The sequence below is a fragment of the Micropterus dolomieu genome, linkage group LG06 (genome assembly GCF_021292245.1).
Source record: "Micropterus dolomieu isolate WLL.071019.BEF.003 ecotype Adirondacks linkage group LG06, ASM2129224v1, whole genome shotgun sequence".
Lineage (NCBI taxonomy): Eukaryota > Metazoa > Chordata > Actinopteri > Centrarchiformes > Centrarchidae > Micropterus > Micropterus dolomieu.
In genome coordinates this window covers 616,574-639,251 of record NC_060155.1, presented here as the reverse complement: position 1 = coordinate 639,251, position 22,678 = coordinate 616,574, and the positions used below count along the sequence as shown (strand labels likewise).

The window sequence follows — 22,678 nt, the reverse complement described above, 5'->3', positions numbered from 1 at the left end:
CACTTGAATTTGATAGATTGCTTACAAGAATGACACAAAATGACTGCTGTGAAATACTGCAGTCACAGATGGGTGCTCTGAATCACTTCATTTGAGAGAAATGGCTTGTTTATCAAGTGCTTGTCGGCCCTTATACCTACAACAGTAACCCATACAACTATTTCATCCATCAAGAATGTAATCTTGCGGCAGATGAGGAATGAGATATGTAAAGTGCAAAAGTAAATTCTGATTCATGTAACCTCTATAACCTCCAGTGGAGGCTGGAAAAACTATATGGTATGTGGTGTGGTGACACGTTTCACAGCTGTAGGTTGCTGCATGGCCCTGGGAACAATTGCCAAGCTTAAGGCTGACTTTGTGAAACACTTGAGAGGAGCTCTAATCTGCAGTAAATGCTTTGTTGCTGCCCTGGAGTGCCACACGGTCACGATGCCAGGAGCTTTCCTAAGGCACACTTAAACCCCTTCATTTTGGCTCTAAAAGCCCAGCTCGACTCCAACACCAGCTGCAATAAGAGCGGAAGGAGAATCGCCATGCTGTCAAAGACAACATTTACATACATTTAGGCACACCAAAATGCACCTACTGTACATGTAAGTGCAATACACCCCTCCACACACAGAGAACAGACATTGTATTCCCTCTGCAGGCACTGGGCCTTTTCCACTGTGATATTCCCTCCCTGGGACAAATCCCCTGCTAAATAGAAATGGAAAATGTGGCATCCTCCATTGTGAAGGGGGCTATTTATTTTGATTTGATTAAGGGTGCTTTAGTTGGGCCTCACTGCTTAATCCTTTGAGAATATGTCTGGAAAAGGGGATCAAGTCCCTCTAAAACCTGAAGGCTTTTCTGCATGCTCAAACGAGGCAAAGTTGAATGACAATATTCCACACGGGGGAAAAAAACATCTCCGAAAATGGAAATGGCTTCTCAGTGTCCTCAAGCTGCTTCAGTGAAGACACTTTCCACATGACATAAGCCTGTGAGTCCAACAGAGGCAGAGAACTGGAGGAAGCAGCAGAGGGTGGGGGCGGAAAGAGAGGAAGACATTCATACAGAAAGGTGGGGGGGAAAATCCTGTCCTCCCCCCACAACCCCCGAGATAGGATTTATATTGAATCAAAATAAAAGTCTTTCCCATAAAAGTCAGCAGCTCTGGTTGCATTTGTCCAGAAACTGTGATGAAATCTACTGTGGGAGATGGGAAAAGAAGAAGCGGATTATTTCTGGGCAGGCTTTGGTGAATCGGTGAGCTGAGTACGGCTGACACCTGTCAAGGGTTTTGGGGCTATAATAGGGAAGCGTTCAGGAAGAAAGAATGTCTGCTAACGAACACAGGAGGATACGTATGTTGCACAGCACATGTGTGTATGTGTGTGTCCATCTGCTTGTCTGTGTGAATGCATATATAATACTTCTGAGACCTTGCAACCAGTGAAAGACACATTTCCATGTTTCTTCCACTCATAAGCGACTGCCTACAACGCTGTGGAAAATCCTGGGAATGGTGCCCTGCAGCTTCCCTCCTCTTGGAAGGAATGGACGGTTTGCTGCAGATGACAAGGCCGTAGTCAGCGACCTCTCTCAGACATCTTTGGACAGCTGTTGAGCCCCCATGTCATGGCTGCCTGCCATACATTCTCAATAGCCTGGGCGGACACTTTGTGGTTTTTGGCCCTTGTGACAGACTGAGGATCCAGCACACCTCCCGGGGAGTTGTTGATATCACACAGTCCCATTTGGACAATCTGCATTTTTCCCCCTATTTTGGCAGACGGGCAAAAAGTTCCAAAAGTGGGAGTGAGTGTCGGGAAATTTCCATGAGACTGTATTCAACTGTGGGGGCTAAGCCAAATCTAACTGAAGAGGTTTGTGTTGAAAAATGTGTCATTAAGTCGACACGCTGCATCGAGAGAACTTATCAGTCTTGATGTACTACCATTCAAAATGTTCTGGTTGTGGGCTATGTTTGCCTCAGCTGACAAAGGAAAGACAGAGTAGCTGTGGGACTGGGTTAATGCTAAGCTTTCCTATGAGAGTCTTCCTCCGTCCTGACAAGAATGATTCACCTCCTAAAGGATTGGTGCTGCGCCAGAGCGCTTCTTCAAGGACAGATAGCGTACTAACCCACTTTTTAAAATGACTGAGAGCTCAACCCTGAAATTCTAGGTGTTTTCTTGAGTCATTCATGCCTTCTAAAGCTTTGGAATACCACTCCGACTGCATTAGATAGGGAAGTTGGATCCTTCGTGGAGGCAAACGACAAAATTCAAATAACTATAGAACATACTGTATGCATCATGTTTAAATTACAATTGCAACAAATATAACATAAATTAGCAGAATCTTTAGTATTGTTGTTTGCAAATGTAGTCTAATTTATCAAGAAAAAAAACAAAAAAACCCCCAATACTTCTCCATGTGGTGTTATATTTAACGGAAGTCATGGCATTGGCAACTTAGCCACATTATGTCATCAAAAATGACTGATGTATGGTATAGATATAGGTAGAAATCATCGCAGGGCAAGTCAGAGTAGTTAAGCTCAATTTCTTAAAGGTCCCATATTATACTTATTTTCAGGTTAATACTTTCATCTCCACTAGTAAATGTTTACATGCTTTAATGTTCAAAAAACACATTACTCTTCTCATAATGTTCATTGCTTCAGCACCTCTTTTCACTGTCTGAAAACTCCGTTTTAGCTCCTGTCTCTTTAAGGCCCCCCTCCCTAAAAGCATACTTTCTTCTGATTGGCCAACTTCCCGGAAGCCTCCCGAGGAGCAGCAACTAGCTGGCATAGCGCTTACACAATATGTGGACATTGCTATGGCTAAGCAAGACTAGGCCTCACTGATTATAGTACGTAATGTTTGCACACACGTTTACTGAAAGACTGAGCAAGAGAAAAAGAGAGAGGATGTTTTTCCTTTAGACACACCGGGGATACGAAAAAGCGCATTTTGCATAATATGATAATAACTTTGATCTTTCACTTAATTTCTGTTAAGGAAGGGAATACTATTTTGCGTATATATTCTTTCTTCCTAACAGTGGCTTTATTGTGAGCAGTTGTTGGCTTTTTTGTGCAAACTCTGACTTTAAAAAACACAATCTAAGTGCTCAGAAATTCCACTTCCTGTTGCTTGAACAGGCCAGTAAAACAAATTTGAAATATGTGTTAGCTTCTGTTCTGCACATGTTAATATCAACATATAGTATATGTACAGAAGTGTGTCACCTACTTCACCTGCTTTGTATGCTACTCATACTTCTCTAGACCAATCAACTAGGGACAAAAGGAAAACAGGACAAGGAGAATGTAATTTCTTATTTGTCCCTTCTCATGTCCTTGTGGCTGGGTCTTGGTTTCCTGCTTGCTTCTTGGGCACTTGGTGCCTTTGGGGAGCCTTGGTGGTATTTATAGCACGATGGAGGGGAGGAAAAGCAGAAGGAGAGCTCATGGTGCTTCGTTCACAATTACATGGAAATTCCCGGCACCGTCACGCATTCGGCGGACGCTATATCCTGCGCTGGGTTTAATCCCTGCAGTCCCGCGGGAGAGCTGGAGTGTGACCGAACAGATTAACGTCTACTGCTTCCTCAGCAGACTGGACCGTCCAATGCTAACAGCCGAGGCAGTCATTCTCCCGGCTACGTGGAGTATGGTATGATGGTGCACCAATGCACCCTCCGGATCTGTGCACTCCATCTATAAGGAGTGGAACACAGATTACATGGCTGCATGCCTGAGCTGCCAAGGACAAGAGCAGGGCAGGCTGTCTATGTCCACATGTGGCTGAACACAAATAAAAGAAATGAATAACAGCATTTTCCTCTTTTACCTTTTTTGTGTTTATGTGGTAGTGGTTGAGGGGAGACAGTTTCTGTTGGGGGTGGTAGGCAAAAAAGACAAGACACCCTGGTACTCAGGATCTTACTCAGGAGTTACATTTCCTAAATATCATATGGTGCTATAAAATACAAACTCCTCTATTTTTCCATTCTTGTGCAACTTAATGTGTCTTAGTAGTACAAAGTATAACAATCATTTAATGAAAATCAATTTCTCACCGTTTCTGATGCAGTTTCATCTGTTTTTTAACAGTTAAAATACCTTAAAATTAGGCTGATCTGTCACAACTATCAATGCAGTCCATTTACATACAAAAATTTATTTGATTTCTTCACTTGCTTCATAATATTTTATGACTCAGTATTAGGTTGTATACATGTATGACTCGCTGGGATGGATAGTTTTTTTGCATCGTCTTCTCTTGCCAGAGGCCCCCACATCCTTTCCCAGCCACCTCAGCACCTTCTCCGGCAGGGTGTCTAAGCCTAAGCAAGGCTGGGGTGCGCCTTGGGGCTTCCAAGGTCCACACACTGTCAGTTTCCTCCGAAAAACTCGACTCCCTCCCCCAGGCTCTGGCTTTTTTGGCTGAATTACACCGTGGCTCCAGCAAGGCACCAAGGCTTAAAAGTGCTGTCTGAAGCATGGTCATTACCAGCGGAGTGCTTAACCCCTGGGGGGTGGGGGGGGGGGGGGGGGGGTGGGCTATGCGATGGGTGGGAGAGAGAGCAGAGCTGAGACAGACTCCAAATCCCTTTCCTGTAATGGCCTGAGATCCTCCTCCCCCGTCTGTCTGTGTGTCCACTGTTCTCAACATGCTGGCTCTGTATCATGTCCAAATGCATGTCTTGAAAACAGCTGTTCGAGTCATTTGAGTCCTGAGGAGAGCCTGATATCAACACACAGTGTGACATCAGTTTAACTTACGATAAAGAGAGCTTTTAAAGGACAGCCATAAACATTTAGCAGATTAAATATTTTTTAGAAATCCTGGGCAGTCCACTCACTGTAAGAGCTGTTATTTAGATGGTGAGAACAGCAAAGGGGGGAAAAACTTTGGCAGGGTTAGACTGCACATCCATCTGGACGAAAACCTTTGGTTACAGTGTAGGAAGCATCTAATCAAAGGTCTCTGGAAATAACTACTAAATATTTTAGTATTGTTTGTAGAAGGGCCATATCCTGCTGCAGTCTCATGTATCACCATAACTGTATGTTGGATGGAGCTTATATAGCTGGTTACACAAGCTGCAGTAATTTGCCCCTGATAAAACAGCAGTGCTGCAGCCTTTTAAGTTACACAACACCAGAAAACTTTTATGTTCTTTGGTGAGCTACAAACAGTTAGTGTCAGTGTGTGTGGCAAGCATGATTGCAGAAAAACCCAATTTAAAGCCCCAAGCATTAGGTTCTCCCAGTATAGGCAGACAGGCCAAGAAAAACAGCAGAGCAGAGTTCAGAAACTTGGAGTGCATTTCTGTGTTCGCTAATAGATGGCTAATTTGTTAGTGCACTACGGAGAGGGATGGGAAGCAGATGGAGCTGTCATTAAGAACAATGACCAGCAGCTGTCTGCCCTGTTCACCCTACACAGGCCTCTGACAGGACCCACTAAGAACTGGTCCATAAGAATGGTTTCCAATACTGAAGATATTGGGTGTAATGTTTTCGTATTTGTTTTCGCAAAGTGCCTCTTTGCATATTAGAACAATTTGTATGAAGACGACTAGTCCTTAAAAGGATGGAAATATGAGGAAAACCACCCAGCCACCAGTTTAAAGGGCCGTTTTACTATGTTTTTAACAGGGTATGGCTGCGTTCAGACTGTGGATAGCACAGTATCACAAAACAAGTCTTCTCATTATTTCCAGTGCACATACCGGTGCAGAAGGCTTCTGCAAGAAATACTGGGTGGTCCAACAAAAAGGTTTAACCTGGTTCAACTTTTGTCACAATGCAATGCAACCTCATCCAGCAAAGCACTGTCCTGGTCAGTCACATAGTTTACCCACACTGACGGGGTTGACAAAAGATTAGAAACATACATCTCAGTATAACTCTAAACAATATCCTAACAGCACTACTCACAATCTTTTTATGTGCTTGCTAAGCTGCTGTCTGAAAGAGCACTAATGCAGGACATAAACAGCATACACAGTCAGTTGCAATGAATGAAAGTATACATATATATATGAACACATACACACACAAACACACACACACACACACACACACACAGTATATATATATATGCTGAATATGACAGGGTGCCTGAGCTGTTCTTTCTGTTTCTGTCATCTCTCCTGTCATCAGAGTGAGATTTCACGCTCATCTGCCTCCAGCTTCTTCCAGGCTAGTCCGCCTCGCTGTCGCTCTCTGCTTACTTTATTTCTCTTTTTCCCTCTGCTTACTGGGCTGTCAGCCCAGCCAAAGTCACATTAAGAGATAAGAGTGGGTGGAGAAGGGAGACCAAATACCAAATGCATTAGGGCTATTAATCAACATTAACAAATGGGAGGGAGAGGCCGCAATTTTGGGAAAACACGCACGGATGGGCACATTTATCAAGGTGACACATTAAAACACACATTTACCAAAAAATACCATAATGTTTCGTCTGGTGTGTCGCCAAAGGCAGAAAATGAAGTACAACAGCAGATGTCAACATTTGTTGGATGGCTGGGAGTTGTACGTTGGAGAAAACAAGCGAGCGGCGAATGCTTAATTATAGAGAGCGATCCAAACTTATTTCCAAAATTTCCTGGAATCTGTGATTTGTTTTTTTTTCCAAGATATTTTTTTCTAGTAGGATATATTCTGTTAGTTATATACATTAAAATGTGAAGCAATATACATTTAAACTCTTGAGGTACTTTTGTTTTTATACGTTTAACAGTTGTGAATCTGTGAAATACATTTTTTTTGGAGAATACATTTATTTTCTGGTTTTCCCTCTGATGTCCTCCAGCTGCTCTGCCTCAACTTTCAGGGATTTACAGAGTTTCTTGAAGGACAGATAGCTATACTTTTTGTTAGCAGTTACTTTAGCGGCTAACTACTGCTAACTGTAGCTGAAATTTTGTCCAGAGTAGCATTATCCGCATTGACTGTACGTTACCCTCTTTGTGTGAGATAAAAACACGATTCTGTGCATTCATCTTGTTGTAGCTACAGGACAGACAATAAACATGAATGACTGGTGAATTTCAAGTTGTCAGACCCAATAAATATTTTCTTAGAGGAAGAGACTGTGTGCTTTACAGACATGGCAGTCCCAATCAGAAGTATGGTGGTTTTTGGTACTGGATTTAGCTTTAGGTGAAGTGTGAGACTGCCCTTATTTGGATACAATACCCTACTGCAAATGTTACATTGGGTTTTTGGTATCTAACATGTATTTGAAGGGAATTTAACACATATCCACAATTACACCATGTTTGAGAATGGCTAAAATTAAAACATAGAGCCTGATGACAGGGGTTGGACATCATCATTCAGTGGATAAACCCCACGACGTGTCAGTCTGCCTTGTCAGTCTGGAGCTACCTCATAATCTTATCATGAGGAGGGCCAAGAGGTCCGTCCAGGGTTGAAGTGTCTCATGAATATTCTGAGAGCCACACCCTCAGAAAGCGCAGTTTTTATTGCCCGCAGCGGGACCCACTACACAGGATGAAAAAAGACTGTATTGGTGTGTACGTGTGGATATGGGAGTTGTGGAAAGAGATAGGCAGAGTTAAACACACAACAGAGGATGGATATGTCTTTTAAAACGAGTCTTTTTGTATTCCTCATTAGCAAACACTCTTGAAACCAGTGACACTGATGTCAAGGCCCAGTGTGACTGTGAAATGGGGTCAGTCATCAAAACTCCTTTATAACCCTTCTGAATGAATGATACACACAGTATTCATCACTTCAATAAGACTAGTCAGAAAGCAGAAGCTGTTCAACAAATCTGATGTCAGGTAAAAGTCAACACAGGGCCTGTTAGTGGTTTTCATAATTAGTAATTCATCGTAAAGTTTGAAAGGAGTCATAGCTTGTGGGAAATCAAACTCTCTCACTTTTGGTTTTCAATAGTCTTTCTTAAACCGTGGCCTAAAAATGACATCCTGTGTTTCTGACAAAGAGTGACAGGAGCTGTTATATGTTGTTTCAATGAGCCTGGCTCCAAGGACTCAATTACTTATTAAAGGCACAAGATAATGACACTCCTGCATAAAGGAATACAGTGACATTTGAGGTGGACAGACTTTTTGATCAAGTTACAAACCTAGACTGCTAGACCAGCCTTTGTGTCTTCAGTAGATTGGTCGCTCAGGTGCTCTAAAAATCCAAAAATGAATGTATAACTTAAAATAAAGAATCTCATATGCTATTATTATTATTGAAAGTGCTCTATGATAAAGTGTTAAAGTCTGGTCACAGCTGCATGTAAAAGGGTACAATTTTGCAGCAAAATCAATTAATTTGAATGGGATCGCTAAGAGAAGTGAATTTGTCTTGACAGTGCCGACCTTAAAGGGAACAGACAGCCACAAAATGGAGGAAGATATTGTAGCTTAGCTGTGGTGAACCATCCAGTTTTATTCAACCCTCCTGTGTCGCAGTATAAACGTCTCCATAAAAGGGGATTGGTTTGCAGACAGTTGTGAGACAGGAGTCGATAGTACAGTTAGCAAGCTCATTAGCTCAGAGACCAACAAAAATACAGAGAGAGAGCAAATGGCACATAGAGAAAACAGCAAGAAGCCCAGGAACTGACTAGTGCTAGCATGTTCCTGACTTGCTACCATGTTAGCGGTTAGCTCACTACAGTAGTTTACTATCTAGTCCTGTAAGAAGTCACTTCATCACCAAGCCCCGAAGAATTTTGGTGTGCCACTTTCTGTTGGGCGTTTAAAATGAGGTTCAGTTCAAAGTTAATTAATGGGCCAATCTTCCAGAAACTTCTATTCCTTAAAGTGTTATTGCACCAATGAAAACAAGTTTTAAAGTGTGTTTAAGTAATGTTTGTTATAATTCTCATTTAGGCTCTAACCTTGGTGTCCATACTGTGATCCTTGAGGTCCATAAGGGCCTGTGGGGCCGCTCTGGGAGTATGGACCCATCCCAGGATACAATGGACCCCCAGGGGAAGGGTGGGGGGACATAGGAGGTCCGGACTGAGGAGAAGCAAACTGGGAGCTAGCCTGGTTCCTCTGCATGTTGGACATGAACCCTGAAATACACAAATAGACATTAAAGCAATGACAACACTTTACTTATAAATCCCTAAAACCCACAGAGTTCTCCAGTAGTGAAAGTACCTGCTCAGTGATATCAAATGTTGAGTGAGGGATTGAGCAGTTCATTCTCTAGCTCAACAAATTGGGATCTCCATTCAGCTTCCTCGTGTAAAGAGACCTTTCCTTTTGACGAAAGCCCTAATCTTTTACCTTGGCATTGGCTCTTGTTACTCGTAGATACACATCATTGAGTAACGGTTATTAAACTAAACATGCACAAAAAAGGATAGGCTGGCATGTAAAAGGAACCCTGAGCACAAATCAACACACAAATGCACACACCACAGAACTTTTAGTGAACTTTATCAGTGGTGAAAGCACAGGTCTATCTGGCCTTAAAGATGCATGTATACCTCTAAAAGCCTACGTGTCTGCGCGTCTGTGTGTGTATTTGTGAAAGAAAAAATGATGCCACAGAATAAGCCGATGATTTGACCATGGCTACTATGTTATTTTAAGCCGTCTTGTCAATAGAAGTGTCAAAGCCTCTCAGGCCCAAACTCGCCTCCACCATTCAAAGTGACATTTGGAGCGATCCTCGCCTGGGCTTCTCTCTTTCAAGCTGCCCCATTCGTTTTTAAAACCCACAGAAAGGTCTCCCAATCCACCACGAATGGGGAAAGGTCGCTGGATGGCCATTGAGGGAAAAAGAGAGGATGAGTGGGAGTGTGCATTTGTGTGTGTTAGGGGGGATTCAGTATTACAGATTAGGTGTGAATGGTTTGGGTCTGCTCGACTGTAAACTTTGATAGCTATCCGCTTTGTTGAATGAGCATGCACAGACCGACTCTTCAGTGAGTTTGGGGTTATGGGAAACTTTGCACTTTGTTGGAAAGTGCAAGTTGACATTTGTATAATTCCTTGTTTGAGACTAAGAGAAAATGTGAGGAGAGAGGAGGGAGATAAAAGTTTAAAAATGCTATATGTCTTTTATGCTTGTGTGCACATACATGCATGCTCATATTTGTGTGAGGAGATAACGGTGAAAGAGAGCAATGAATGCTCCATGTGTTGATTCTCCAAATCCACGATTCAATTGGATTTAAATGTTTTTTCAGCACTGACGGCTATGCCACTGTTAGACTATCGAGTTTTAACTTGTAAAGATCAACAGATCATTGGTTTTATGCCCTGACAACTTATATTTATGTTCTTTAATATGATGATGGTATCAAGTGTGATTCAACTGCCATACTTGCACCACACTATGGCCATATGGTCACATTTAAATAATTTATTTAAAATGTAATAACAATGACTTATTTCACCAGTCAAAGGGAAAGAAACTGTTAAACCCAAAAACAAAAAGAGGAGACACTAGATGGCAGAAGGGTACTTTACAACAACAGCTTGAGTTTCCTCACCTGCAAAAGCCACCAGGGTTAGAATTTCAAATCGGTGAGATGGCATATGGTACCCACGTGTAGTACAGCCTACAAACTTAAGTTTTTCTGTCAACAACTTATTTGTAACTCACAGGGAAGGCATAATGTTGCCACACTGGTGACTTCAGGGAAGCATGAGGATTTCTGTTGTTTGTTTCTGTGCTGTTGTTCCCGTCATCTCCGGCAGTGTAAGCTACGCTGTTTGTCTTTGATTTCGAAGGTTGAAATAGACAGCTCATTTCAATCGATTTTTAATGTAGAATTGAAATTGTGACACCCTTAATAGCTAAACACAACTTGCTATGCAGCAGGTTTGAAATTCCCCACAGCTCCACTGAAAGGAGAAGTAATACTGAGATGCTCTTGATATTTGTACTGATTTTGTTTTATTTTTTAGAAAGTTTAGGTTGTTGGATGTAGTGAAATATAAATAGCAAGTAGGTTATTTTGATCATTTTTGACTTCTAAATGCAAGAAGTGCTAATTGTTATACCTCAAGACAGGGACTACTAGCATTAAAGATGTTTATGATGTAAATGATAGAAGTTTTCTTCCTGTCCTTTAATTCTCTATCAGAAACTAATAACCTTTAGGAGGAGAAAGACCTCGAACACATACTGACCCCCACCCAGGCACCCCGACAAGGGAGAGTGACTACCTAGCGGGGTTAGGTATTCATTCTTGCCCACCTCAGTGCACAACTGCATTGTGTAAATCCTTGAGCAAACCTGACAACCTAGCAGATAGGCAGGAGGTAGAGTAGTAGTCTTAGTAACTTCGGCCTAAGCTCCTAAGGAGTTCCCAGACTGTGTTAGATATTTGAGTTCATCACAACTGCTTTACAGTATGTGTGTGTGTTTGTGTGTGTGGGAAAGAGATGGAGGCCAAGACAGAGAGAGGCAGTGAAAAAGAAAGTGTGTGTGGGAGGAAAAGACAGAGCAATGGAGGGAAAGAGCGATTGGGGCCTGAAAGTGCTTAGGCTGCGAGTGCTAGGTTTAAGGAGCGAGGACATTATTGTAATGTTTTGCTTCCATTAGGGTAAGGGGATTCTGGAGAGGAGGAGAAAAAAATTACAGTGTGTAATATCGCACTTTAAATTGCCTGGAAAATGGATGGGGAGAGGAACATTGTGCAGACAGTGCTAAAAGCAAATAACACATTCAAGGATTTCTCTCTCTCTCTGTGCTTCGTTCCCTCTCCCTCTCCGCACACACATAATCACACACACACACACACACACATAAACCTTCTTCTCTTTCTGGCAAAGCGAGTGAAGCTCTTTGCCGGACAACAACAACAGGCATCCAGCAAAGCACGTGACAGGCGGTGGGGGGAAAAAAGGGACATTCAGCGGATTTATGGAAATGAAGAGTGGAGAGAGGCTCTTAGGAAGGCAGGCACTTGAGCAAAGTGGGGTGTGTGTGTGTGTGTGTGTGCAGGTGTGTGTGTGTGTGCGTGTGTGTGTGTGGTGGGGTTAATCCTAGCTAGAAAAACAGCGAAAACAACAGCCAGCCCTGTTAACCAGCGCTGTGTTTTCCTGGACTGGGCTGGGGAGGGCTCGAGGTTTACAGGCATTAGAGGGCAGCGTTAAATCTCCAGCTTGATTTCATCATGTTAGGAAATAACCTTTTACAGTGCCTCTCTCTCTCTCTCTCTCTCTCTCTCTCTCTGCCTTCATCCATCCACTCCCTCTGTCTCTCTCTGATGTTAACTGCTCTTCAGTGGGTAGAGAGGGAGCATCACAGTCATTCCATTAAGGTTATATTGCAGTCTTTCAGGTTTTTTGCATTGTTGTGTGTATGTGTTTTTTTTTAAATTAGCAATTTTGCTGTTTTTTAGTAATACTCGAGAAGTGGCCATAATTGCTGGAAACAATTTCCCGTACGGTGGGAACATGTGGCCTGTGGGTTAGCATTCATGTTACAAGCCTTTGGCAACAAGTTGTGGCCAAAGCTGAAGTGGCTCTATCAAACGAACACACACTCTGACTTGAACAAAGTCCAGGATAAGTTAACTGAATGTTTACTGTTACATATTTACCAAACCACGACTTTCCCATGACCTGGCCAGCAATTGAAGCCAAATGCTAAATTCTTGTGTCGGTGTGTGTTTGTGTTAGAGCACCTGCTCAGCCTAAACTACAACAACTTTCATTTGAGTCAGCATGGGTTTAAAAGTTTGTTTTAAGAACATACTGGTGTAAAGCGGGTGGTGTACTTGCTGAACAAACTTGTTTTGAAACAGCAGAAAACCTGCAGTAAACCTAACTAACTATACTCTTTGTTTACATATTTGTGCTAATGTCTTGTGCTCCAACTGTTGGTGCTTTTCTCTGAGCTAACATACCATTTCTGTTTTTCTACTCTTCATGCACCCCTTTCTGTTATGGGATGTAAAGAAACAATTTGTTTCCATTTCGGACAAGTTTGACTTTGTAAGCATACAGCGTCTTTTAATGTTAGTTTTTTATGGAAACTATTTATGTTGCACACATATAGAGATTACATTGTATGTATTAGGTCTTCTAACAACATGTGTGCTAGTCACAAAATGTCACTAAAATAAATATACCATTAACATACATATGAACATACACACACAGCAAACCACTTCACGATTCTGTATTATTTACTATCCTGCATTTGCTTTGCTTTGTCTGTTCTATATAAATACAGTTATTATTTATTCTCCCGCCAGACACGGCCAAACACCAAGTGCTGGCCAGTGGCTCACACACATACCTCTCTCCTGAGCCATAGGTGAGCAGGTGATTGGCGGGTGGGCTCCATCTGGTCCATTTCCAGAGTTCTGCGTGGCCATAGTGGAACCTGCAGAACAACATAAAGCCCGGACATGAAGATTCAGACATCCACTTTATACTGCATTGACTTGACAAATTTCAGCCTGGTTCAACCGGGTCTTTGTAACAAAAGCTGTCACGTTAAAAGAAAACGTTTTGCATGAACTGAATTTACGTCTTTGTATGAAAGCGAGGTCAAGAGAAAATGGATTTATACTTGCTACCCATCTGTCTTGCTTTAACCTTGAAGGAAACTGCAGGAACTGTTGTAACAAAAAAACACTGAAGGACCACTTGTGTCTTTCTCTCTGCATTTCTTTTCAATGGCCCAGAAGTTATCTGGTTCAAAAAGGTTTTCTGTTTGACTGAAAAACAATGAGAAATCAGTATTAAGCGAAAGGTTTGATTTAAGCAATAATGTCAAAGGTTTTGATGCCAAATTTAGCCTTTACGCCAGGAATCCACTGACTCTGGCCACGGTATATTAGAGCTGCTCCACGGTTTTAATGCGTCCTTCAAAGTCCACTGGAAGCGTCTCAGAAGCGTTTCAGCAGCGGAGCGTGCAGCGTGCCCCACATTATTTACTTGTTCTTAAATTGCCCTTTTTGTGCTTCTAATACCTTTCTCACAGCTCTATGTGACCCTGTCTCCACAAGGAGCATCTCAGAATCAGAGCGTTTTGCCTGCTTGATTTTGCTGACATGTTTAGATTTTGTTGATTTGGTAATCGGTGTTTGCATTTTGTGCTTCTACTATGATTGTGAAGGCTACGTAGTTAAATAATTTCCTATTGTGTCCGTTTTAACTGTGTTCATTGTTGTTTTACGATCGAGAGTCGCCACAGGGTGTTGACCAGATTCTCTATGCCGTTCGGTGTCTGACTTCCTGCCTGGTTCAATCTGCTCTGTGCTGCTTGATGCGGCTTGCATCAAAAATAGACCTGCTACCTATTCACCGCTTCTGGGACGCGCTGCAGCCGCATCTGGTGGACTCACAAGCATTGACTATAATGTCTTAGCTCCGATTAGCTCCGGCAACCGCGGCGCAGCCATAATGTGCCGTAGCTGGAGTAGATGGATTTTAGGGGTTACAGACACACTGAGAAATCAGCGCAATCACTATCACGAAGTTGTTTGTGATTCACTATTAGCATAATGACAAATTAACTTCACGAGGACATATCAAGTCATAGATCTCTGTGCCACTTCCTTGAGTAAGCATTAAAACCAGAGTGTTCCCCTATAGAAAACCTGAGCCATTTGAGGATTATTGATTAGGCGCTTGTGTGGGTCTTTGGGCTGCGCCTGTTCCATTGAAATCCAATAGTGAGTTGAGGGTCTGATTAGGACAATGGCAGACAGAGACAATGGCGGATTGATTTGGCCCAGAGGAAGGAGAGAGATGGCAAATTAACCTTTTATCTTTGGATTCAGACCTGAGACAATGAGGAGAGGGCAAGACAACAGGGAAAGTGGTTTGGTGTTTTCAAACTGCACTGGTTGTCCTTTGCTGTGGATGACGTGAAAGATTCAGTGCTTAAATAAAGTGACATGCAACATATGAGAAATGTTGACACGGTTCAACTGCACACCTTTAGTGATGATCATCGTCAGTACATATTTTTACAATTACGGTATATGATTTGGCTTGCCTCTATAGAAATGTGCCAAAAGTAATAATTTTCTCAGGATGATAAATTATGAAGTGAAGTTGTCCTTAAAACTCACAGTGAATATAAAGCCCTTATTATAAGGGAAACACTTCACATTATTCAATCACACAGTAGAAAGTGTGCTGTTTCGAGAAGTGTGCGTGCAGGTGTGTGTTTGTGTGTGTGTGTGATGTGTCAGTCCACGGTAGCACTAATACATGGCTGGAGGTGGCACACTCTCCACATAAACAAACCCAATTAAGTCAACATAATTGCTTTGCATAAAACTGCATAAACAACATTTCCATACACTTGGCCGCCTACACACACACACACACACACACACACACACACACACACACACACACACACACAAACACACAGACGTAAAAGTAATTGGACAAACAAGTGTACATAAACAAAGGCACATAGGATATCTACTGAAATATTCACACAATACACACACACACACATACAGACCCCCTGCCTTACACATGAATAGATCCAGCGGTGCTGCTTCAAAGAGGGAATACACGATTAGTTAGTCTGTCACCATGTGGCGGGAGGGAAGGGGAAACGTCAGTGTGCGTAAACTAAGGAAACTCTACAAACTAGCTACATTGTTATAAGTGCGTATGTACAGTGGTGACAGAAGTTTTTCCTTACTTAAGTAAAAGTAGCAATGCCAAAATGTAAAGTAAAAAATGTAAAACTACTCAAGCAGTAGCAGGAAAGGTGTACAAAGTTGCCAAGTAGAAGGAATTACACGTACAAGGAATTTGCGTTGGTGACAAGGTGCCGGACATAAACTTATATTTAATGTAAAAATATGGAATAATGTACACATTATGCATAATGGCCCATTGATTTTTAATGTTTATTATACACACACACACACACACACACACACATATATATATATAATGTGTACATTATTCCATATTTTAACATTAAATATAGGTTTATGTATATATATATATATATATATATATGTGTGTGTGTGTGTGTTTTAATTGGATTATAATTAAAGGTAGTATTGCTGTAGTTTTCAGTGGACTTTAGCAATTTTCAGATTGCAACCACAAACTTTCCAAGCGTGTGCGCGTGCAGAGATCGACACACCGGAGACAGCTTCACACAAAATCCTGGAAACTCTGGTAAACTCCCACTGCAAGGTTACAGTATTATTTTTATTAGTTTGATGTTGAACTAATCCATGCCCAGTTAGATCACAGTAAGTAACGTTACTGTAGTAAGCAGTATGTGTTCTAAGATGAGCACATGCTTTTATATGAATCTAAATTTGCAAAGTAACTATAACTCAAAAACATTCAAAAACGTAAAAACTTCTCTCTGAAATGTAGTGCAGTATTAAGTAGTTAGTAATAATGGAAATACTCAAGTATACGTAACTCAAATTATACCTATGTACAGAACTTTAATTAAATTTACTTAGGTACTTTCCATCACTGTATGTACTGTATGTGTGTGCAGAAGTGTGTAGAAAAGTGCTTCCTCCAATCTGCATGTGCACTCTCGTGTGTGTGCTCCTTTCTGCTTCAGTGTGTATATTGACACTTCATTGTACCATTTATGTGTCTGACTCGAAGGAGCCTAAAGCCTCTAGTAGAGGGGTCATGGCCACTTGTTAGCAGAGGGACGGCTTTAGCTGCAGCACAGGTTTAGATGGGTGGAGGGGTATGGAAGTCGACCCTATGATAAAGGCTGGCCTCTGTGTGTGTATGTGTGTGTTTTTGTGTGTGCAGGGATGCATGCCAGGCACCAGCTATGCTGTCAGACTCTGTTTGTTTGGATGGCAGAGTGGTGGTGGCAGCAGCTTGTACTGTGTGTGTGTGTGTGTGTGTGTGTGTGTTTGCGTGTGTGAGTACATGCCACTATGAACGTACAAATAGGGAACAGTGCCCTCCATGCTCCACTACTCTCTCTACATACCCATGTAAATTGTCACCAGAGATGAGATTAATGTAAAGCCAAACAAATGTGTGAGTGTGTGTGAGAGAGAGAGAGAAAATAAGGGAGAAAAGGATGAACGACAAGAAACAGAGATCCTTTTTGAGAAAGAGGAAATTGAAAAACAGACGAGGAGTAGTAGTATAGTTGAGTCTGACAAGGCCTCACCCCTCTTTCTCTGCAATGAACGACTGAAGCTTGGAGCACTTTGTAATAATTTCACTACCAATTACTGTCCAAACAAAACCTCTCCTCAAATTTTCTCCCCTTCCCTTTCTCTCTCCTCTCCTGTCCTCACGATCATTTTTAACAAGGTGCCATTAAATAATTACGTCCAAATAAAACAAACTCCACAGTAAGTCCTGGCACGTTTAATCCGTACCATTAATAATTCATATGCTGAATCTTTGACGTGCAGTTCTTCTCCGCATACCGCTGAGAGAGAGAAAGGGGAGAGCTAAATGTCAGCAGGAGGCTGACTGTAGATCTTTCCCTGTCCACAGGAAAAAAAAACTAGCTGGCTATGAATAAAAATAACAAAAACAAAAAATAACAAATAAATAGTAAGGAAAACCTTCCACCATCCAGGTCATCTCCTTTTGAATAGTGGTTGATTAAATATAGGTGTTGATCCATTTGTAAGTTAGTCTGGCTGTAACTATGCACAATATGTAATATTCTGTGTACATGCATGCAAGTATATGTGCATTTTTGAGTGTTTCTTTTTGTAAATAAAAAAAAAAGAAATTATGTTTGTCTACATTTGATCTGTTTAAGTTTTTGGATATTTTCTGTAAGTTTGAGTGCTTTTAAAGTGTAGCAGGGACTTTGTTTAAATATTTGTGATCACACTTTGCGCCCCTTTTTGTGCCTTTTAGACTTTTACTAGGTATGTTGTCATGTGTATGCGTTTGACTGTGTCTTTGTTTCAGTGTTTGGATCTCTTTGTGTGTGCTAGGGTTCCCATAGGTGCTCTATATCACAATTAGCACATGTGGCAATCAGAGGCATGGTAATTTCTTGCTGTCCCTCAGCCTGCATCTTTATTCACTGTCTGCAATTTACACCTCCAGAAGCACCCAGCTGAGCACAAACATATATACAAACAATATAAACATATACAAACACACAAAATGAGTGCATTAAAAAAATCCCTGATACACAGTTTTAATAGGAACAGCGTTTAGGAAGCAAGGTGCTTTTATTTTTAATTAACTGTGTACTTTCTAACTTGTGTTGTTGTGTTTTTCTTCTCAAAGAATCAAATGCAGTACCTGAATAATCTGTGGTTTTTGGGGGCAGGTCTTCAAACACGACTCAATCATGAGAGCGTACCTGTGCAAATGTTTGTTCTTAACACTGACCTTCGGTCGAGGCAGTTGGCCGCTCACCCTCAGTCTAGATTCTGCTCAAGGTTTCCACCTGTTAAAAAGGAATTTTTCCATGCCATTGCTGCCATTTGCTAGCTCATTGCGGGGATTCTTGGGTCTCTGTAAATAATGTAACAAAGATTAAGGTCTAGGGCTGCTCTATATGAAAAATACAATGAGAAAACTTGTGTTATGAATTTGTGCAATATATAAATAAAATTGAATTAAATTCAATTGAATAGGCTAAAGATGAACAGGGACCTGCTGCATGAAGACCAAGAGCAAACAGGACAATATCTAGAACGAGGATGCTCTTTTGGAATGCAGCTGAAGAGTCAAATAACTGTTATTTCCTCTTTGTAAAAACGCACTTAGCGAGCACATCCATTTTCTACTCTTTCCTCATGATACAAGGCAGCAGTGCCAAAAGTAATGGGAGTTCATTGCGTTTTTGGAGATAATGCTCCTCGCTAAAAACCCAAGACACATTTTAAATTTCTCTTCCGCAAGGACTGTCGAGGCAACCCTGAGTCTCCTTTGAAGAGAGGGAGTGTGGTCTTTGAAGCTTTTTTTCATCAGGGTTTCAAACGCAAATGCTGGGGAAGTTCAAAGCCGAGGGAGAGTACTTGTGGCCATATTTCTGTTTTGTTTCAGGGCCCTGGTAATATTAAGCTTAGAAGCTACTGTGTGTGTGTGTGTGTGTGTGTGTGTGTGTGTGTGTGTGTGTGTGTGTGTGTAATGCCAATGAAGAAAAGTCAACTTGACAGTCAATGAAAAGACTTTTATTAACTGCAGATGAAAGGAAGGTACGGGTGTGCATTGGCAGACATGAGTGTACATGCTTGCAAGGGTGTGCGGATATATGTGTACACCAAGACAGAGCGTTGCCTGCACTATACACACACACACACACACACACACACACACACACACTCACACTCACACACACACACACACACACATACACTCCCTAACTGTTTCTCACAAATACAGACCCCCTGGAGCAGCAGGGGCCATTTTTGCTAAAGTGAGGTAACGGCGTGAGCACTAATAGACTGGTGTAGAATACAGTGAAAGGGCTGCTTCAGCACCATCTCTTAATACAACCCTTAGGCTGTAAATGCACACACACCTCCACCAATCCAACAAACACACACACACCAAGGTAATATCCCCTACTTGCCGTGTCTTTAGGGGAAAGAGGCAGATAAACAGCGGGCTCCAATAATGGTGGTTTAGATCTCAATGGGTGCGAGTCAATGCCTCTCCAAGCCGGGGGCTAATGCCAGTTAACTCTCCCTGTAGGGTACGAGCACGGGCCTGCAGTGGCTCGCAAAACGAGCGCTCTCCCAAGATCCTCATTACTTCCAATGCTGAGTAGCAACTGTAAGTAAAGCAAAACTGCAGCTTAAGCTAAAAAACAGTGAGGGGAATGCGGGGGAGAGAGCGAAGGAGTGAGAGAAAGCAAGAAAATAGGTGTTGGGGAGGGAAAATAATTGCTCACTGTTAGGGTTTGGTTAGGGTTTTCCAGTCGGACAGTGTTAGAATGGGATTTCTCTAAACGGCTAACGCAGCAAGCCCGTGCCATATTTTCTTCTTTTTTTTATGGGCCAACGGTGTGCTTTGTGAATATAATGCCTGCGGGGAGGGCATTTTGCTGTTTCACTTCGAACGCAAGCAGCCATCAGGACGAGGAAAGACAGAAGCCTGTGGGAGTGGGGGTTGATGTGTGGATGGGGATGAAGGAGTGAGAAAAAAAAAGGACAGAAGTGGAGAGCTGGAGGAGAGATGAGGAGAAATAAGAGGGAGGAACAGAGGCAGAAATGTGGATGGAAAATTCAGCCTTGTTCCTCTGTGGGAGGCCTGTACCGCAGCAACGCTCTGAGCGAAGAAAAGCAGCAGAGACAAACAGCGATGGGGAGGAAAGGGTGGGGATGAGGGAACGTGAGACACAAGAGGGAACATAAGCGAAAGCGAGCACGATAAAAATAATGAGAGAAAGAGAGAGGGACAGGGACAGCCAGAGGCAGTGTTCCCACCACGCAGCCTCTTAGGGAGTGGTGTGACTAGAAAACACACTCGCATACAAACTCCCCCCACCCTCTTCCACTGCTTTCTTGTAATAACTTTCACCACTAACAGAGGAAAAATATAAGTTTTGGTTGAACATCCCTACAGCGTCTTTTCTGGTCCATATTTGCAGCTGGTAAACTTGTTTTTCTCTCTTGTCAGGAAGTCGTTTACTGATGACCACCTTTGTGCATGCAGTCCTGATCTGAGGTCATCACTCTCATTCCTTCCAGGCTTCTGTGTTTGACCTTTGATCTCAGTGTGGAAAAAGACCATCTGTTTTCCATCTGTGGTTCTCATTATCATAATAATCATAATTAGAGAGAGAAACATGTTTTCTGTAATGAAAAACTGAATGCAATCCGCAGGCTAGGCTAGGGGACGATGTAAAGGAGAAGAGCGGATGTAAAGCGGGTTGGAGGAGATTCATTGGGAAGGACCCTTAAGCTAACTAACTGGACAGGCCTGGCCTTCTCACCCTCTCTGTCTCCCACCCTCTATCTATCCCTCCTTCCCCTCTCCCTCCTCCACTCGCCCTGACCTCTCTGTCCTTTTCTGGTCCCTGGAAGCACTTGAAGCGAAGCACAGATATGCAGTTTAAAGTCGCCCGCGAGCTCCAATCACCTCTTTAAAGGAAAATAAAAACTTGGAGGGGTGAGGAGAGACGGAGGAGGGAGGAGAGGAGAGAGGCGGGGGGTGGGGGGGGGGGGGGTGGGGGGGGGCACTGTTAACTGGACCTCAGAGGACCTTGGTGGAGAGAGAAGAAGGAGAGACAGAGAGAGAGAAAAATAGTAGAGATGAGTATTTGTGATTTTCTGCAGCAGACAGAGCGAGCTGGGCCATGGAGGAGTGTGGATGTGCTCTGTGTCAATTAGTGGCTGCACAATGTGGAAAAGTGCTGCAGTTTGGCCCTCAAAGCAAGGCAGGCATGCATACACAAATGTGTATCCACAGGCACACACAGAGAGATGGGCTCTGTGTACGGGCTAGATCTGAAAACAGGCTTAAATACAGACAGTCCAAATCTAGTTTACTTTGTCTCTGTTACAGCCTTCCAGTCTAAAACAAACAGACACATTGCCATGGTACTACTTATTTTCTAAGTGGTTAAATAGTCAATTATTTCAAAATAAGCTTGATTGTGGAAAATTTGTTTTGTTAATACTATCACTTTAGTGATAAGAGCAACCAACCCTTCTTGCTATCTATGAATGGCAAATCCCAAAGTTTTATTTAATAATCTATCTCACCTAATAAGCTAATATATTGCACACTGCGTGCACAATTATTAGGCAATTTGTATTCCTTAGGATTCATTATATTGTTGAACAAACATGATGCTCTCAGTCAATCCAAAATGTAATTGAACCTCAAACCTGAATGTTAATCTAAGGAAAAGTATATTTAGTGGCCAACATAGCTGCCTGTTTTTTAATAACTGCCATGACCCGTCCATCCCTAGAGTCACTTTTTTGATCTTTTTACGATCAACTTTTGCTGAAGCAGCAACCACAGTCTCCCAAATAGTGTTCTAAGAGGTGTATTGTCTTACCTGACTATAAGTCTGACGTTTGATAAGGGAGTCAGGAGAGGAAGAAGGCCAGGTCATTATTTTGGCATCTGATAGAGCTTTGTCCTGCATAAGGATCATGGCCTTCTTGAATGCTGAGGACTTCTTCCTGTACCACTGGTTGAAGAAAGTATCTTCTAGAAACTGGCAGTATTTTGGGAGTTGAGTTTCAGTCCATTTTCAACCCAAAAAAGTCGAACTATCTAATCCTCAATGATAGCAGCCCATATCAGAACCCCTCCTCCACCTTGCTGGCGCCTGAGTCAGAGTGGTGCCCTGAGTTATTCTCATTTCATCTGTCCATAAAACCTTTCAAAAATCTGTCTTCAGGTATTTCTTTGCCCAATCTTGTTGCTTCAACTTGTGAATCTTATTCAGTTGTGGTCCTTCTTAACCTTGGCCATGTGTCTGAGCACTTGGCACCGTGTACTTCTGGACACTCCAGGTAGGTTGCAGTTCTTGAATATGGTGGCACTGGAGGATAATGGGTTCCTGGTAGCTAGATATTACCTCACGCAGCAGCAGACATGTGCTGCGTGTACATCTCTTCACCTTATCAGCTCCATCCTATCAGCAACAGTGATCCAAGCTGATGACAACTGAGTTCCTGTGCTCTGTTTGTGTGAAGTTGGATTTAGTATGTATCAGGTTCAGTGTGGTAATGGATATGTCTTCGGCTCATTTTTGGGTACAGCCATACTAAGGCTGACA

The 22,678-nt window shown here is 42.3% G+C and overlaps 1 protein-coding gene across 2 annotated transcripts in view; it reads right to left on the bottom strand.

Annotated features, from left to right (window-relative positions):
- LOC123972283 (AT-rich interactive domain-containing protein 1B-like) overlaps positions 1-13,360 on the bottom strand; it is a 41,958-nt gene extending 28,598 nt beyond the window's left edge. For both annotated transcript variants that reach the window (XM_046051661.1, XM_046051662.1), the window contains exons 1-2: positions 13,277-13,360; positions 8,904-9,083 (exon numbers count right to left, since the gene is read on the bottom strand). In XM_046051661.1, the coding sequence (XP_045907617.1) occupies positions 8,904-9,083; positions 13,277-13,355 (259 nt within the window). In that variant the 5' untranslated portion in view covers positions 13,356-13,360. The remainder of the gene's footprint in view (positions 1-8,903; positions 9,084-13,276) is intronic.
- Positions 13,361-22,678: the final 9,318 nt, after the last annotated feature.